Source organism: Ornithorhynchus anatinus, chromosome 9 (genome assembly GCF_004115215.2).
Source record: "Ornithorhynchus anatinus isolate Pmale09 chromosome 9, mOrnAna1.pri.v4, whole genome shotgun sequence".
Lineage (NCBI taxonomy): Eukaryota > Metazoa > Chordata > Mammalia > Monotremata > Ornithorhynchidae > Ornithorhynchus > Ornithorhynchus anatinus.
This window is the reverse complement of record NC_041736.1, coordinates 17,010,688-17,030,631: the sequence shown is the minus strand read 5'-3', so window position 1 is coordinate 17,030,631 and position 19,944 is coordinate 17,010,688. Positions and strand designations below refer to the sequence as shown.

Here is a 19,944-nt window from a genome sequence, read left to right as displayed (position 1 = left end):
GGAAATCATGAATAATGTCAAAATTCTCGAGAAGATATGCACACTTAAGGATATGAGTTGCTCATACTATTAAAATTTTGCTAATGCTTCACTGAGGCATAGTCTATAAAAGTATTGGATTTGGCAGGGTTATGTCCAAGAAAAGTACATTATCCTATTGGGAACAAGGGGAATAGATGGGGTACTTTCTCTAGGGAATTATGTAAATGATAATAACAATAAAATGTGGTATTTAAAAGTGTTTACTATGTTCAGGTAAATACCATACAATCAGATGAAGCACAGTCCCTAAGGGATTCAGAGTCTAAGGAAGAAAGAATAAAAGGTATTTTATCCCCTTGGGCAGATGAGGAAATAACAGAGGCCCCAAAATTAAGTGACATGCCCAAGGTCACAGCAAGCAAGTGGCAGATCCAGATTAAGAATCTGGGTCTCCTGACCCCCAGGCTCATGCTTTCCACTAGGCTATGCTGCTAGAAGTGCCTACTATCCTGAAATTAGGAATATAAACAGGGATATGCGAGCTTAATTTAGATATGGAGAAATGAGAGAAAACAGAACTGTTATGCATTGACCATGTTCAAAGAAAATTGTCAAATTTATGGAACAGCTGCTTGTGTGTTCTGTGACCTTTGAAAAGTCACTTAACTCCTCTGTGTTTGTTTCCTCATCTGTAAAATGGAGATTCAATGCCTATTTTGTCCCCAATTTATACTGTGAACCCCATGTGAGACAGGTACTGTGTCCAATCTGATACACATGTATCTACCCCAGCACTTAAAAGAGTGCTTGACACATAGTAAGTTCTTAAAAAAAACACAATTCTACTACTAACAGCAACAATAAAAGTAAATGCTTCAATTAATCAGAAGTGGAAATGGCTTTCAAATGTGATGCAAAAAAGTGGATTTTAGTTCATGGTTACTATTCAAACTTTCCTAAAATAGCAGTATTTGAATACTGCTAAAATATCAGATTAAACATATGAATTAAGCAGTCACTTCCCCATCCCTAAACTCTGACTTAGGGAAAACCTGGGTTATGCTGTGCCATGACTGACCCACACATGGGCACAAATATTTCTTTTGACAATGCATCAAGTTTTAGCCAGAAAGACATTCAGATGTACCGGAATGTTCCCTAATTGCCCACCATTGTTCTACCCAAAGTGCATACTGAGAACATGTATTAGGGAAGCACTGATTATATTCTTTAAGAGAGAGCTTACCAAGCTATGGTTTAAGTGCTTAGTACAATGTTCCGCATACAGTAAATATCATTGATTCATTGACTGACTGACAAAATGGGTCACAATTTCATGGCATTGGATTTAAGACATCTGTAATGGGATAGGATTGCCAGTAAAGGATGCCTTCAGTCAAATGCGTTAGAAGGAAATGAAGTAAAAAATAATTCAGAAATGAAGTACAACAGCAAGACATTCAGAATGTTTGGCAGTGGGTACTCACCAGTGAAATTACCTGGGAGAAAGTCAGAAAAGACTAACAACAAATTTTAAAAGTTACTTAAGAGGCAAAATGGCAAAAAACTGAAAAGACAAGCTGTAATATGTTGAATGCTTTCATAGTCTGTGTAAATTAAAGAGGGATAATAAAGTTAGGTAGTTTACTAGAAAATACTGGGAAGGTTTGGCTATTTAAAAAAGGGGCCAATGTAAAGAAGAATGAGAAAACATTTACAGCTACACTTAGCTTAGGATGAATAAAATAACTAAAGTGGACAACAAGGTTTTGGTAAATACAAGTAAAAGAAACATGAGCAAAGAAATCCTACATTATGCTGGAGTACTGGTATACACATAACGAATAATGACAGCTGCAAAGATGAAGAACTCAGGGAATGAAGAGCAAGATGCTTTACAATGGCCAACTAGAATGAAAAGCCAGAGAGACTAATTGAAATTGTTTAAAGCATTGCAATTACAGTAAAAGCTTTATCTGGCACTTTTCCAGCCCAGCACTTCATATACCCTGCAGAAGGGCAATTTTAGCCAATTGATCCTTTGTGAAGAAGGAGTTTGCAATGTTTGAGTCTTGCCCAACCAAGTATGCAGTTCCCCTGCTCATAAACACTTTACTAATCTGTTTAGTGAACAGCTTCAACTTCTGCTCTCCTGAGTGATATCTGTTTCACCACCTTTAAATTGTACATCCTCTCTATCTGCGTGGTTTACAGTTCTGCTAATCTGATTAGCAAATTTACCTCTCCCTTAACAAGAGCTTCAGTTTCAGTTTAAGATTATCTCCCTATCAGAAGAGCAAACAGCCTTCACTATTATTATAAAGATCTCAAGGCTGGTCAGTCCGAACACTGCAATATTTGACTAAGAGTAATTTACATCCCAGAACATTCCTGAAAGACTTTTGCCATATTTATTAGTTTTAAAACTTCTTCAGCATTGTAAATAGCCTTTCTACTCTTTTCTCTTCACAAAAAGGGGAAGCTTTGTGTATGTATACTATTATGTATGTTAAGACTAAGACTTATTTTCCTGTTTCCCCCTTTAAGGTCCTTGTGGGCAGGGAATGTGTCTATAAACTTTACTGTATTACACTCTCCCAAGCTCTTAGTGTTCTGCACACAGTTAGCACTCAGTAAATACCACTGATTAATACCTAATCCCATATTGTAAGCATATCTCTTTTTAGCATAAAACAGTACTGAAGTTTCATGTTAACACTGTTAGTAAGTGGAAACCCCAGCACTTGAGTAGTTAATTAAATTTCCATCTAATTACTATTGACACACTGTTCACAAACATATATTCTGCAGGGTATAACACTTGAGACAGAATGGACGTCAATAGGATACTACCCAAGTTCTGAATGGTGAGGTGAAATGGCATGCCCAAAGCAAGCACAGTGTCCAGAAACACCTTGCAACTTCATTCAGCTCATGAATGTGACATTGTAACTAAAGGTTGGGAAGACAACTGCGGCAGAAAGACCAAGAGACAAAAACAAAGATAGCCCTTATAGCAGAAAAGCCCCTGTGAAAAGGGTTTAAGGACTTCCTGACCTGTAAACACATGGCAGGAAATTTAGGGCTAGGTGAGTGTATGCTGAGGCAAGTCACCATACAGATCAGATCTTAGGGTTGTTTTTTTTTGTGGGGTGGGTTGTAACCCGGAGTATGCCAATAGATCAGTGGTATTTAGTGGGCACCTACTATATGCGCAGCACTGTACTAAGTGCTTGGAACAGTACAGCAGAATAAGCAGACGTGATCCCCACCTTTAGACTTTTACTTCATAACCCATCATTGTTAGCAGGACATCTGTCACTAGAACAACAATATAAGATTGATTCAACTGCAATTCCCTAAGTATTAGTATTTGGGGTTACTTTGGTGACTTATCGTTTCACATACTCATGCCCTTTCACTCCCTTCCCTTATTTCCTATCTGATCCTCTCACCTATTAGTTTATTAACCTTCTGATTCTTCCAACTACCCACTGCTTTTCTTCCTATTGGTCCATGCATCTTTCCCAAATCTGTGTTTCTTGTTCCTCATCTCACCCTTTTCTATTTTATTTTTTATCATCCTTTTTTCCTACTTGTTAATCTATTAAGGACATAATTTTCATTCCTTTTCTCCTTTGTTCTGTTCAATTAATCAATCAATCAGTGGTATTTGAGTGCTTACTGAGTGTAGGACACTGTAATAATAATACGATTGTACAGATTGGTAAACGTGTTCCCTGTCCACAAGGAGCTTACAGTCAAGATCATTTCCTTTATAACCTCCAAGTCACAGAGATTTTGTAGAAAGAGACTGGGATCTGGGTATATGGAGTTATATGCCAGTAGCTTGTTTTTTGAGTTAACCAACTCAAACACTTGTTCCTCCGAAGTATTTTAGGTGGACAAAATGAGATAACTGATGTGAAAAGACTTTGAGGGGAAATGAAGTGTTGCATAAATTCACCATGGTACTATGTACTCTTTTTTGGGGGGAGGGTGGCTGGCTTCCCCCCTTTTTTTGTTCCAACCTTTACTTCCTAATTCTTCTCCTTTCCAATCCTTTTTTTCCCCTTCTCCTTTCCACCCCTTCCCCTTTTTTCCTTCATCTGCCCCATCCCCTGGAAAGCCTGAATCTTCTTTCTGGTGGTGTTTGGAGCAATTTTGCACCTTCACTCTCCACCTGCCCCAAACTTAGTTTATTTCCCCTTGAAGTTCCACTCTCCAAATGAGGCAAAGAGAGGAAGCAACTTGACCTTGGTTGGGTGCTGTTTATGATGGAGGTGACTGGTCTTTGTGGCTCCAAGCACAGCTCTCCTCCAGGCAATGCTGCCTAGAGGTGAGGGCACGAGAAATGGGGGACCTGGTGCTGCTGAGGGCAAGATGGCATATGTGGCTGCTTTGGCTACATCTGCCAAGTAAAATCACCAGGAACCTATGCCACCTCCCACTGTGTCATCCTGGGCTTTTGCTCTCAACCTGCCCCACGTCAGTAGAGTTGTGAGGGAGTTAAGTATGGACAGTATATCTTCCTGAATTTTCGAACACTAAGAAGGCTTTGGTTGTAACTGTTGGACTCTGACCTGCCTGGGTGGCAAGGAGCTTGTAAACACCAGCTTCCTCTACTGTATTCCAGTGGGTTTTTATGTCTCTCTGTCCCATTAGAATGTAAGTTCTTGAAGGACAGGGAATGTAACAATTGTTCTGAACTTCCCAAACACTTGATACAGTGCACTTCATCCAGTGGATGCTTACTACGACAATACTACTCTTTATTAATATCACTACTAATGGTATTTGTTAAGAATTTACTAGGTGCAAGTACTGTGCTAAATGCTGGTGTAGGATACAGGCTACTTTTTATCTTTGCACACAAAATGGTATATATGTATTGAATTCACTCATTCAATAGTATTTATTGAGCGCTTACTATTCTAAGCACCTGGAATGTACAATTCGGCAATGGATAGAGACAATCCCTGCCCAATAACAGGCTACTGAATTCCTCCTCCTACACCTGTGGCCAACCACCTGGAACTCCCTTTTGGACTGTGAACCCCCTGTGGGGTTTTAATGTCTTATTACAATATTATCCTTTACTGTATTCTCTCCCCAGAGCTTAGTACAGTGCTTTGCATGCAACTATATTGAATAGTTGAATGAATCTGCTTGCTTGGAACAGGCAGTCATTACAGCATTGCCCCTTGTGGATGGGGAAAAAGTGGTACAATAGGTGTTCTGCTGGGGTAGCACAGGGCTGCTTCTGTGAAACAATTACCTCCAGGGTATCAGCACCTCACACATCTAATTCACTGGATTAGACCCATGAACTCTAATGCCAGCATAGCTACTAAACTGACAGAGCACATTTCAGACTGCTTTACCTTTTAGGTTTGTCTCGCGACCAAAGGCTGGCCTCAGGGCAAACATGATTTTAGGTATACTAGCTGTCAGGGAAAGGGAGAACAAGGCTAGGTCCGGGTACCACTCTCAGTGACCTGGAATCATGAGCTATGAGGCTACACAAGTATAAACCACCCCGATCTAACATACCTACCCTTGGTGTGTTTAATTCCAATAAAAAGTATTCAGAGCTTGCCCCTAGCCAGGCGTCTCTGTTCTGTGCTCCAGGACTCACAGCAAAGATGCATCTGGGAAGAGTAAAGGGGTCTGTGCTTATAGTGATTCTGCCACAGAAAGACAGCTGCAGCTACTCTGTTTCCCTTCCACCAGTTCCCATATGCAATCAGGCCAAAGTTCTGGCAGTAATTTTCTAAGGGAAAGAGGGAGGTATGGAAGAGAAATAAGAGAAGACTTAGATTACCAAAACCTTGGTATTGTAAGGAAATACTTCGGCTGGATGCAAGTCGATAAATAACAGTTATCTGAGACTTAATAACTATGTACTGTGCACGCACTATGTGTGTTCCCGTAGAGCTAGAAAGAACAATCAATCAATGATATTTACTGGGCACTTACTGTGTGCACAGCACAAACGCTTGAGTAAGTACAATATAAAAGAGTTGGTAGAGGTGATCAAACTTCAAAAGGAATCACAGAAATAAAATGTGAAATTTTTCAGCCACATATTTTTAAATTTCTATTTCTAAATACATTTTCTATAGAACAGTGAAATGTAAAACTTTTTCAACCAATGAAGCACTTAATTCTAGAACAAAGCAGGCATGCTCAGAGCCATCATTTCCATGTGAATACAATGGTTAATTGAACTGATTACTAATCAATAGCACCTACTGAGCACCTGCGTGCTGAGCACTGTGCTAAGTGCCTGGGCAAGTACTACAGAGGTAAAAGACAATTCAGGCCTTCAAGTAGCTTGTAACGTTATGAAATGTCTGCATACAATCTTAGGACTGTACCAGCTAGGCCCAACAAAAATTATAAAAATCAGAAGGATTATATATATGCTGATGTCAAAATGGAGTAGATGAATGATCCAATTCTACATCTTCTGCAAGTCTAACCCAAGTCAGGAAGTAAGGTCAAAAATACCAGTAGGTTTCCATTCTAAATAAGAGAATCCTAGCAGGTAGATAAACTTGATGTGCCAAATATATTCATATCAATTAAATATTCATCTCTGAATAATAAACCAATGTTATCATTTTAAACATCATTAAATGCATGAAAGTGAAAGAAAATCTACCAAGCCTTGATTAACCCTAGGGCAGAATAGTTTTAAGTTATCTATACCTTATATGGGCCGATCAATCTTCTTTTAATGTCCAATCTATAGCCTTTGGATTGGTCAGCATCACCCATATCAGTCACACGCAATCGAAGAATTTCATACACCCGCCTGGCATGTTGCTAACAGAGTTAGAGAAAGCAGTATGAATGTATATATATTAACTTTGAAATCCTTAAATTCCCAAGTCACCTCCAAAAAATGCATGACTGCAATTGATACCCTATACTCAGGCACATTTGTCATACCCACATCAAATTTTAATCATGACAAATTATTGGAATGTCATAAGACGAATTCAAAATCATATTCTTATTTCCCAGAAGAGACAGAAATGCTATATATCCAAGGAACATTTAGTTCTTGTTCTTTCCCAGATTAGCTAATGTTTGATTTTAAGATAATTATAAGTATTATTGAAAGTTTAACTACCGTTTTTAAACTGTAGTGTTGTGGTCTTCTACACAGCAAGTACACAGCCAGAGTTGTGCTTTAAAACACTTGCACAATAAGCCTGCCCAGACCGTTGTAGGGAAGAGAGCAGAAGCACAACTCTCCCTCCCACCATCTAGGGGCTATTGGGATCATCTTCTGGAAGGAGATAGGCTCATCTGCCAAAAGGAGGGATTTCCTCCTCAATTCTCCTCAGGGAGAGCTTGGAGAGGGAATTCATTTTGGCTTCCTGGGCTGTATGCTTTTTATATCAACTCCTGGAAGGGACACACTATAAGAAGTTTAATGAGATAATGCATTTCTCGCTGCTTAAGCTATATCTGGGCTAAAAAAAAAAGAAGCTAGGATGAGTTCATTTTAGGTTAATTTGAGTTTGAACTTTTTCTCTGGCCACATGCCCAAGAAAAGCCTTTACGTAGCCGTGTGGTTGAGCACCGGGTCACTGGTTTCTGATAAACAGGTAATCCAATTTGGCACTTGCAATGTCATATATCATCTTGTAAGTCTCCACTTTTGTTTGTATCTGTTCCTTTTCCTTCCAGTTTATAATACTAAATAAATACCAGGTCATTATCATCTTTGGGGACTCTGGTTTGGCCATGATTCCTGGGGCCCTTCACCAAGCGATCACCTGGATGGATCTCAGCTGTAGTTCCCAGTACCAACCCTTTTTGGGTCACTCTAAATACAGGCTGCCTAACTGGTTCTAGAGTGGTGTTTTACGCATAAATGGCCCCAACTTCAAAAGCTTGAGTGTAATAGTTCTGAGAAATATGCCAAATGGCATAAAATTCAGCAGCATAAAATATAAACTGTGTAGGAACGAATTGTAATATTTTAATGTAACAAATGACTGTTGAATATACAGATTATTTTTCCTGTGAAATATGAGCCTGTGCAAATGAAAAATTACCTTATTTATCTTGAGCTTTTGTTGAGCTTCTGTCACCATATCTGGACTAAATCCTTGCATTAATTTCTTTGGGGAAAAACAAGGCAGATCTTGACACAGTTTCACAAGTACAAAGTCTCTTAATTTCACATAGTTTTCAGAAGGATCTTCAGCTGAGGAAATAAAATCAGAATAAAATATACAAATTTTTTTCCTAATTAGCCAGTCAAGCACATTTGCTACTCTAAGCTGCTCTTTTGAGAGACTCAACACCCCCCAAATAAAACTACATGAAAATACACAAGTTGCGTATTACCCATCCCTAAGTAGTAATAACAACCCAATCTGCATACCTTACACCTCTAATACCAACCTACTCTCTGCACTTTAATCTTGTCTATTCTGCCACCTTTCTCTTGCCCATATCCTCCCTCTGGCCTGAAACTTCCTCTCCCTTTATGTCGGACAGACCATCATTTTCCCCACCTTCAAAGCTCTCCTAAAATCACTTCTCCAAGATGCCTTCCCTGGCTAAGGCCTCATTTCCACCACCTGCCTTCCCCTCTGTGTTCCCTATGGACTCAAATTCTTACACCTTAAGCACTTGATTTTCAACCCACCCTCAGCCCCAAAGCACTTATGTAAAGATCTGTACACTCTGCCATTTCCCTTATCTCTAATTTTAATGTCTGTCTCCCCCTCTAAACTATAAGCTCTTTGTAGGCCAGGATCATGTCAACTCTGTTGTACTGTACTTTCCCAAGTACTTAGTACAGTCTTCTGCACACAGAAAGTGCTTTAATACCAGTGATGGATAAATATACTCATTTCAGCAATTATCAAGGGAAGAGCTAAAATCTTCTCTGTAAGCATGTAAAATAATATTTGAGCCAAGAGACTACTATAATTTCAGAAGCCAAAATCAACAATTCATCCTAAGCAAAAATAAATAAATAATTTAAATTTTTGGCCAACTCAAAAAAATGCATTTTTAAATGTTCAGCAGGAGAGATTTTTTGAAAGCTTACTTTAGTTTGAGTTCACCTGGAACTTTCTATCTAAGCTACGTGAATCTATGTCCTTCATAAGTGTAAATGTTTATTCTATATATTCACATTTAAAAGTGAGAAAAGCAGGTCTCCCATTCAGAATAGGACAACACAGTTTTAAAGATGACAATGTAATGAGGTAATAGCACAGGAAAAATTGTATTAGTATTGGAATGTCACTCAGCATATGGAGACCATATTTCTTTCAATTTTGCATCTAACACACATCTGGTGCTCAGCTTAATAATATCCTCACATCAAACATTTTTACATGTTTGAAGAAGATAGCTTGAAAATCTTTAAGTTTTCTTTCCAAAACAAATACATCACTCTTACCAACACATTCAAATATTGACTTCGTACTTAGATAATCATTAGTGTCATGGCGGGCTCCCAAACCTGCTATGTTTTCATAGTGCTCTTCAAATGCTTTGAAAATAGCTTCAACCACTCTACTTTAATAGCAGTGCCCAAAATTAGTTTATAAAATCTGCAGAATGGCAATGTAGATACCACTACATCAATCTTAGATTTTGTACTTTTTCCCTGTAAGTGCAAACACAGATTAAATCCACATAAAATGTTTGACAACTTCATGACTTCAAAAAGTGTCATTTATGTAAGTGAACCTGGAACCATCTTTAAGACATTTTTGCTTTCATCCTATTCTTTTCAACTCAGGGGTAATGGTCTTTTCTGAGTGTCTGACACAGCAGCATGCAATGGAAAGACAAACAAAGAATCACAAGACTGGGATTCTAGACACTACTCTGCTATCAGGCTCTAGAGTTTTTCCTCCACAATATTTCCTCTCCACCAAAACACTCCCCATCTGCTCAAACCCTGTCAGTTCCCCAAAGTACCACATCAGCTTCTTCACTGCTCTCCCTGCCTCCAACATCTCCCCTCTTTTGTCTATACTACACTTTGCTGCCTGGATCAGCTTTCTAAAATGTCTTTTGGCACACAGTTTTTCATTCTCCCAAAACCGCCAACAGAATTTATTTCCTTCCGCATTAAGCAGAAACTCATAACCATTGGCTTAAAGGATTTCCATGAGTTCTCTCCTTACATCGTTGCTCTCTTCACCTGTTATACCCTACTAGTTCATGCTTTGAGCTCCAACCAAAGATAATCTTTTCACGACGTGTTCACCTCTCGCATCTGAGCCCTTGCCTGGAACTACTACCACTTTCAGTTTCCACCAGGCTACAATTCTCAGTCTTGAAATCCCCTTCTCCTCTGGGAGGCACTCCCTGATTAATTTCCCAGCTGGCCAACATGCTAAGCAAACTCAGGAGTGAGAAGGGAGGACAATTCTGCAAGCCTTCTAGCTGACATGGTGTTGACACTGCTGTCTACTGCATTGGCTTTTTTTAGCAACCTCTGTACCCCTCCCCTAGTTCTGATCATGCCACTTCCTTCTTCCCACTCAAAAGAACTAAAATTAAATAGTTTTAACTATAAAAGGTGGTGAAACACGGCAGTTTCTTGATCCTTTTCGCTTCCCCTTCAATTAGTCAGTAAATTTACTGAGTGCCTCCGGTACCAAGCATTTGGCCTGTATTCTAAGACTAGTAAAACATTAAAACCATATAGAGAAGCACTCTCACAATGTACTAGGTAGGAATAAGAGAGGGTGATCTCTCAGGTCTCTGGTAAATTATTGAGCTCCTCACAAGATGCTAAATAATATCTTCACCTACGTTCCAGCTGAAATGCAAACAACTAGTCACCAAAAATGGAATAGTCATAAATAGCAATTTTAAACACCTATACCTTAGACTGTCAAAATTTAAACAACATACCCAGAGGCCAAATGCTATATATCAATTACTTCTGAAATTGTCTTCTCTAAAGTGAGCAGCAGGATGAAAACATTCATTGGGTACACAGAGTAGAGAGTGGAGGGAAGAATGGGGATATTAGAGAGACTCCAAATAAAGATTACTGGCAAGAATGATCAATGTGGAAATTGGAAAAGGGGTCCATAGGATATAGAAATGGTAAGGAAGCATGTGAAAGGTAAACAAAAATTATCAATGTGGAAAGTTCACAAATTTGAATGGGTATAAAAATGTTACTAATGTGCGATTTCGAGCCACTGAATGGCCACACTCAAATGTCAAACTCAGGGTGTGGTACAGTTGTACAAAATCTTTTGTCTCTTCAGGTCAGCTATGAATCTTATAAAATGCAAAGATTAAAAAAAAAAGGAATTCAGAATCTCCTTTGGCTTCTGTTTTTTCCTTTCGGAATAAATAGCAATTTGTTGATATTTTATCTGATAAAACCTGGGGAAAGGAGAGGAAGGGAGAAGAGATGGGAATACAGATGAAATAGGAGGCTTTTCAGGAAAAAGCCTGGCCAGCATATTTTTTCTCTTGGGTAAATTAACATTGCTGATTTGTTCTCAGTTTCTAGCAAAACTCTTCACCAGAAAAGACCATTCACACAAGCAATGAATCCAACTCAGATCCACAAGCAGATTCTGGAAACCTCCTGGAGCACATTGTAGTTTTATAATTCTCCATAATTTTGTCCATCTCTCGAGTTTATGAAATCCTTACCTAGTCAATTTAGAATTTTATATGTTGCTTAACAATTGTAATCCTTTGACCATCTCACAACTGTGAAGTCCATTTTTCCTAACAGCCGAATGAGAGCTGAGTGGAAAGATAATTCATCTCTTCAAACCCTCCTAGCTCCCTGTTGAAAACAGCATGTTTCCAGCAGATTATTCCACCGGGCAATTTAAAATCTGGTTTGGGGACAGTTTTAATTTTACTTGCATTGGCTAATAAAAGCTTCATGTAACATAGAAATACGTTATTCTTAAAAAAAAAATTAACAGGTACTCACCATAAACTAATGTAAGCAAAGCCACAACTGAGGAGGGTAGCCTAACATTTTAGCTCACATCGTTTTCACTACAGCTAAAAAAGAAGGAGTTAGTATACTTCCTTGTAGATTAATAAAATGCAGGAACCAATAATTTTATGAACATATGCTACAATGTTATCCTCTTAGATCACACAGTAGGCTTATTTTTTGAGCTGTATCTTTGAAATGTGGTGACACTGGGGGAAGGGGAGAAGATAATGTGTCACTTTATTCCTTTAAATTGTTCACATTCTGCCATGTTGTCCTCTCTATGCAGTTCTCACTATGTCAGTGTATTGTTCCATCAGTGGCTTCATCTGATGATGTCTTTCCCTTTTAGAGCAGTTCATTCTCTTTTCTCCCCCAGTTATCCTATTCACAGTACTCTACAGTAATCCGTACGTAATGGATTGCAGCTCACCCACTCCGCTCTTACACTATTGAATTGACTTTTATTTTCTCCGAAGTTGTGAAACCATGCGATTTAAGGGAATGAAAGTTTTTAAAACGAGTATACAAATCTTATTCTTCTGAATTCCAGGGCATCAGTTTAACTCATAATTACTATTCTTACCTTCCCTTTGTTGTTTCAACCAGGGCCACCCAAGAAATACAAAAATGCAATCTTGGGAAAATAAAACTGGCCAGGTAAAAAATTACATAATGTCAAGATTCCTTTCTTATCAGTAAGATTATTACCGACAACTAATGCTAACAAAGCAATGTACACTAGTTTAACAGGTATCCTGCCTGCTAAGTGTCAGCCATGGATTTGGGAATGTGTAGTTCTTACATATAAATGGTCTATAATTTATGCCCTGGACCAAGCTAAATTCAACGCCAATGAATTCAAGCAGATGGACAGACATACCGACAATGTTAAAACTAAGTCTGGAAAAACTTACGACGATTAGCTTGATAATAAAACTAAAAGGGCACGTACCTGTAATGTCAAGAACTGTAGGAGAAGAAATATAGTATCTGTGAACTGTTTCAAAAAGCTGAGCACCATGGCCCTCTCCTTGAAAAGGAGGCAATATCAGCATCTGGCTGTATTACAGAAGGAAAGATGATGTCTTAATTAAACTGACCTTGCAATAATAAGATTTATAGTTACAGGTACCCACAACTAATTTAAAATCAGAAATTTAATCCAGTGTTATGGACAAATTATGAAAGATCCTAGGATTTCTAGGTAACGTTTTCATCAAGTTTTAAAGAAAAACCTTCAAATTACAAAGATAGTCAAAACTGGTTTAAGCTTCTACCCTATTTAAAAGGGAACAATGAAATAAATCAGTACATAGTCAGTGAATAATGGACTTTTTTTTTTTAACAAATCAACATCATTATAACAAGTATTGGAAACTTCAGCAGTTCCCTCTTCTGAAATAAAAGACAAGGCACGTGTTACACTGCCAATTACCTTACACGTGGCCGGGTTTTGTCTGGGTACACATAGTAATTATAGACTGTCATGTAGCCTACGGTCGCAAAGAGCGTAGCTCCATCCTTATTATACTTCTCAAATCTGCAGATAAAACAGAAAGCCAAGCAGGTCAATTACAGTCGCGCTCCCATGCAGTGTCCATTTTCTTTTCCATTCTCTGACTGAATTTTCAGTGTCAGCAAGCTACTCTGTGAGGGCCCAATGGGTACACCTGCTATGTTCTGAATGTACAATTCACTTAATTGGTGTGCAGCAACTTGGATAAATCAGACCTCTTTACATCACTTCAGTGCACTTGCCTATTATAAAGATGAATAGGTGGCAAGTAAAAGAAAACACAGGCAAAGCTCATTTTACTGTTTAAGCCTACATTCAGGGCTCTAACGGACAACAGCATTTAATTCAGTTCTATTCTCAAGGTTTCCCAAAGCATAATGAAGGAAAACTCAAGTCTAATAAACAATGGTTTTTCTTTCCTGGGAAAAATATCATTATACTGTCCCAATAATTGGCCAGCCACAATTAAAATGCAGGCTTTGTGGAGGTAATAAGGTCCACTGTTGCTTTAGAACTGTACTTACACTAGAAAGTAGTTCCATCTTTCATCATCCACGTCAATAAAGCTAGCAGTTTCAATAAACCACATCAAAAAGGTCTGAAGCCTTTCATGATATTCTCGAAAGCCTGGACATGTCATGTCAGCCTAGGGAAAAAGCCAAGAAAAGTCAGGTGAAACTCATCATAGAGGTACGAGGAAGTCTGCAGAATACAAAACTGTTCTATGGGAAAATGTCTACAAGCAGAATGTTCTGGTTAAAATGTGTACACACAAACACTGAAAACAGAACTCTACAAGAAAACGCACATACATATCCCCCAGGATTGGGGATCTGAAAATAAAACTACCAAGAGAAGAACAAACTGGGACCTTCTCCCATCACCTGAAAAAGAAAAGGATCTAACATGGTTCAATTTACTCTAAAGCAAAGTTTGGTTTTACCTTATATATTTGATATGTGATGTTTTCACCGGCTTCCTTATTAAGAACTGAGTATGTATGGAGTAATGTTCCAAAAGGCTTGAAATTAACTTCCTTTTCCAGCAAAGAAACAAAGTCATCTGTGCTTGTACAAAATCCTGGAGGAATGATCTCTCTTATTTTGCTCTCAACATCATCTGCCTAGGGAAAGAACATAATGGATGGGGGGAGGGTTTAAAATAAATCACAGACAGTAATTCTCAAATTAGCTGAAAAATATGGTCAAAATCAGGATTTTTAAAATGCCAGAAAATAAAGTCCCCCAAATCTTGTAGCTGCTAATGGCAAATGTAACAGATCACACAACTTTAAATTTGTGGTAAACTGGGGAAGATGAGTTCAGACATAAAACAAAGCTTTGTACCAAGGTGATTTTATAGCGAACTCATATGAGAACCCATAGTGTAATAAAAGGGAACCGGTCAAAACTAGGAAGGATATTGGAATTCGTATTTCTGCATAAACCAATATATTGAGAAGGTCACTGTCTCTGCAAAAGGCACTGCCCATGGGGCCAATTCATAAAGTCATCTAATCTGCTGTATCAGGAGAAACCATGTTCTTCTAGCCAAGAATACCAGCCAACAAGAAGGGGAAGAGAGGGGTGATAGAGAAGCTCTCATAACCTCCTAACATCCAGACAAAAATGGACTCACCAAAATAACCACATCAAATATGGATACTCACAGAGTTAGTTGCCTCTAAAGTATTTTTTAGATGTGAGATAGCCAATCGCACAGTCGTAAATGAAAAATGTACACAGCCCTTACATATGTGGTATGATTTTTATAGCACTGGACATAAAGGGGAAAGGAAAAAAAAGACAAGTCTTGATAGCAAAATTAAACTCAGAGATTAAATTTACCCTTGTTAAACAACCATGGTGAATGTTAAGACTATCAGCTGAGCAGACTTCATAATCCTTTTCAAACCTCCAAAAGACCACTTGATTGAATACATTTACTACTTCTCTTTAACCATGAATATTTGATGAAGTTTCACAATAAGGTATTACTGCTTCTCACCAGGCAATAAAACTTAATGAATTGGTCTCAACTTAACAAAACCTTACTCCTCAATACAGCCCCTAAAAGCCTGACATTACATTCAACAAAATGAGCTTGCATTCTATTCAAACTTTTTTCTGAACAATGAGGCCAGGTTTTTACTTAATGGAGTTTGCCGTGAGTTCAGCTGTAATGTTTGTATTGTATCTATTTCCACAAGGACTGACACAAGAACACTTTGTGTTAACTTACTAAGCAGCTCTTTCACACCGTTTACATGCATGATGGGTATTAGTTCTAAACCAAGACCCTTGCTACTTAGCATTCAAAACAGGGAAATTAAGATGCTTAGGACAAAATACACTACAAAAGGCTAATACAACATGCTACTAATTCCTGTCCTTTCAACCATCGTTAACTAAGTAGAAGCAATGCACCTGCACATGAATAGCACTTTATTATTATTCAGTTACAATTTTAGGATAGAGAACATGGATGGACTTCAGCACAAACAAGTTTTATCCTCAATGCCTTGGAACCACCAACATTTATATTTAACTTGCTGTATAGCAGCAAAAAAGAGCTATTAAACAGTTAAGATATAGCTCTACAGTACTTTGTCCAAGACCCTCCTTTTAATACATACATTAGTCTTTGCTTCCATTACATCAAGACAAAGAAGTTGTATTTACCAGAATTCTTTTTTGTTTTCTTTCTAAAGCAGTATTTGATAAATATTTTTCTCTTGTAACTGTTAGTTACACTGAATAACTAAGTAGGAAAAACAAAATTGAGCTATTTTATAAGATCAATTCACCTTGGATATCCATATGAGGATTATTTTATCAATAAAAACTTTACTTTGCAAATGGACTATGAAATTCCAAAGTATAAAAATCCCCAAATCCAAAAACTGAACAACAGAATTTATGTAAAATGCTTAAAGAAAACTACATTTTAAAAGGAGACTTCTGTGCTGTAAATGATGTGAAAATTAAATGTTTATTTTGTTTGTTGGTTACTTAAGTTAATGAAGATTACTGTCTTTTAAACAGTACAAAAAGTATTCCTTTTAATCTACTTGTTGCATCTTATTTGCACATTTCCCAGGCTTAATTCCTACAGTTATAACTACAAGCCTCATCAGCTGGCTCTGTTGGTGTGAAGAAGACTTCAGCTATGTAAGTATTTGAGATAACACACCATCTGTCTCTAGGAGTTAGCATTTTGCTGAAATTTCATAACCTTGGCTTACCACATGTAATTGGCACCTTACTCTGTAATAATAACTATGGTACTTGTTAAGGGCTGGGGTACAGACAAGTTAATCAGGTTGGACACGGTCCTTGTCCTACATGGGGTTCACCGTCTTAATCCTCATTTTACAGATGAGGTAACAGACACAGAATAATAATAATGATGGCATTTGTTAAGCGCTTACTATGTGCAAAGCACTGTTCTAAGCACTGGAGAGGATACAAGGTGATCAGGTTGTCCCACGTGGGGCTCACAATCTTCATCCCCATTTTACAGATGAGGTAACTGACGCATAGAGAAGTAAAGTGGCTTGCCCAAGGTCACCCAGCTGACAAGCGGTGGAGCCGGGATTTGAACTCATGACCTCTGACTCACAAGCCCGTGCTCCTTCCACTGAGCCGTGCTGCTCCCAAGGTCACATAGCATATGGCTTAGTGCAAAGAGCACAGGCTAGGGAGTCAGAGGACGTGGGTTCTAATTCCGCCTCCACCACTTGTCTGCTGTGTGACCTTGGGCAAGCCACTTTACTTCTCTGTGCCTCAGTTACCTCATCTGTAAAATGAGGATTAAGACTGTGAGCCCCACAATGTGCTTATCTTGTATCTATCTGTGTTTAGAACAGTGCTTGGCATATAGTAAAGCGCTTAAATATAATCATCATCATCATCATATGGTACATATATGATTTCATCCGAGAAGCAGCGTGGCTCAGTGGAAAGAGCATGGGCTTGGGAGTCAGAGGTCATGGGTTCAAATTCCGGCTCCGCTGCTTGTCAGCTGGGTGACTTTGGGCAAGTCATTTAACTTCTCTGTGCCTCAGTTACCTCATCTGTAAAATGGGAATGAAGACAGAGTCCTAAGTGGGACAACCTGATCACCTTGTATGCACCCCAGCGCTTAGAACAGTGCTTTGCATATAGTAAGCGCTTAACAAATGCCATCATTATTATATTTATCAAGACACACACACGGCCCAGTTTTCAAAAGCACAAAATATTAGGATGAAGAAATTAATTTACATTTAATTGAAATATTTGGTAACAATTTGCCACCTTTTAAAAAAAAATGAAGCTAACATTGAATTCATGAATTTGTTTCCTGACTCCCCAGTTCTTGGAACATTTTTGAATGTTAAGTGACTGTAGAAGAAAGAAAACAGTCATCCACCACTAGAATTTCTGATGGGCACTGGGATGAGAATGTGAAGGCATAACGAGAATGTGAAGGAATAACGAGTTTTGGGCAGGGAACATGTCCCCTGATTCTGTTGTATTGTTCTCTCCCAAGCACTTAGTACAGTGCTCTGCACATAGTTAAGCGCTTAAGCTCTCAATAAATCCCATTGACTGACTATAAATCCCACTGACTGACTGATGGATCAATTTCATTTTCTAGTAATTACATACACTATATAAAATGTTGGCTTGCTGTTTGACAGTGAACAAGTCACTTAAACCTCTCTATGCCTCTGTTTCCTTGTCTGTAAAATGGGGATAATTATACCTACCTTTCCCTCCCTCACAGGGATATTGTGGGGCAAAAATGAGATAACAGTGAAAAGGACTTTGAAAAATAAAATTCAGAGTATAGATAGGAACACATACAGACAGGTAAAACACAAACATAGTGAATACGGTCTAAAGTAAAAACTTCATAAGTGAAAACAATCAAGGGTGAAATAAAAAAATACTGCATTCGGTGAAACAACATGGTTACAGTGAGATTGGTCCTGATTTTAATGTACATTTTTTAAAAGAAGGTACTTTCAGGTCACTTCTCAACTGCTACAAGATAGGCATGTTTCCCTGTGGCCAGTAGTTAAAGAAATGTGACCTAGTGGAAAGCACAGGTCTAAGACTTAATGGAACTGTGTTCTAAACTTAACTGCCTGCTTTGTAACCTTGGGCAAGTCATTTAACCTCTCTATGTCAATCAATCAATCATATTGAGTGCTTACTGTCTCCAGAGCATTGTACTAAGCACTTTGGAAAGTACAACAGAATAGAGTTAATAAACATGATTCCTGCTAACAGTCTACCCCATTTTGGACACGATAAAAATCTTTCTTTAACACACAGTTATGGAGAACACTGGAGTCTAATGAACATCAGAACTCAGGCTCCAGGTTCCTGAGGAACCAATCTCTATGATAACCTATAGGCCATATTATTGCAGCTTTTGTTGAATACCCTCTTTATCCCAGAATACATTCACTTAGCCCCTCCAAATCTAAGATTCAAAATTATAAACAATTTACATGTAGATCATATTACTTTAGTCCAGGCTTAACTTTCTTTTCTCATAGGTAAATTGGTTTTAAATTTCTGTTCTCCTTCCAGGACTGTAAACCTCACGTAGGACAAGGACTATGATCTGATTATCTTGCATCTACCCCAGAGCTTAGTATAGTCCTTCACATATAATAAACATTACTTTACAAATACTACGATTTTTACCACCAGCAATAATATCCCCCCCATGCTACAACTAAGAAATTTCTTCTTTTCCTCCACTCCCTAAGAAACTTTTTTCCAATGCTGCACTGCTGTCAAGAAGCAGTTTCTTCTCCCCTACTTATTATATTCTGGATAACTTTCATTTAGGCAGGGAGGAGTGAGTTAGACAATGTGTGTGTGTGGAGGGGTAGTAGAAGGGGGGGCAGAGAGAATGAATAAATGAGAATAAGAATGTGTAAATGGACCCTGCTATAGACCACTGAAATGTACAGGTACAGAGAAGTCTAAGTCCCATCCTGAAGACTGCATGCTCCTCCTCTAGACTCTAAGACTCTTGTGAGCAGGGAAAATGCCCACCAACTAGATTACATTGTACTCTCCCAAGCACTTAGTTCAGTGCTCTGCACAGAGTAAGCACTCAAGTACAACTGATTGATCAGAAGATAGATGGATTCATAAAGTGGAAGTTTTCCTGATTTTTAAAAGTCATCATTATATCAAGGTGCCACACACACACACATACACAAACACACAATTGGGTGATGAGTGCGTTCAGTAACTGAGTTATAAAGTAAGTGCGATAAGGAATAGATATACTAGAGTAGCATCAAAATACTGCACATATGAGTCACATTTGAAGCAAAACTGAGCTTCTTAGCATAAAAGAGTAATTCATAAGTTATGCATCTAGGATGTCATAAGAAATTGCTATTCAGAGAAAAACTCCTTTGCAAGATTTACTCTCTGGCACATTAACACATTCTATC

General features: G+C 38.3%; 1 protein-coding gene across 5 annotated transcripts in view; it reads right to left on the bottom strand.

The window, feature by feature from the left end:
* HAT1 (histone acetyltransferase 1) overlaps window positions 1–19,944 on the bottom strand; it is a 58,366-nt gene that overhangs the window by 12,300 nt on the left and 26,122 nt on the right. For 2 of the 5 annotated variants that reach the window (XM_029072571.2, XM_029072572.2), the window contains 6 exons: window positions 14,419–14,598; window positions 14,000–14,121; window positions 13,395–13,499; window positions 12,912–13,018; window positions 8,058–8,209; window positions 6,697–6,813 (listed from right to left, as the gene is read on the bottom strand). In XM_029072571.2, coding sequence (XP_028928404.1) covers window positions 6,697–6,813; window positions 8,058–8,209; window positions 12,912–13,018; window positions 13,395–13,499; window positions 14,000–14,121; window positions 14,419–14,598 — 783 coding nt within the window. Of the gene's footprint in view, window positions 1–5,535; window positions 5,634–5,684; window positions 5,756–6,696; window positions 6,814–8,057; window positions 8,210–12,911; window positions 13,019–13,394; window positions 13,500–13,999; window positions 14,122–14,418; window positions 14,599–19,944 lie in introns of those variants that run through there. The other 3 variants (XM_039913168.1, XM_029072573.2, XM_029072574.2) reach the window with 3 other exon arrangements.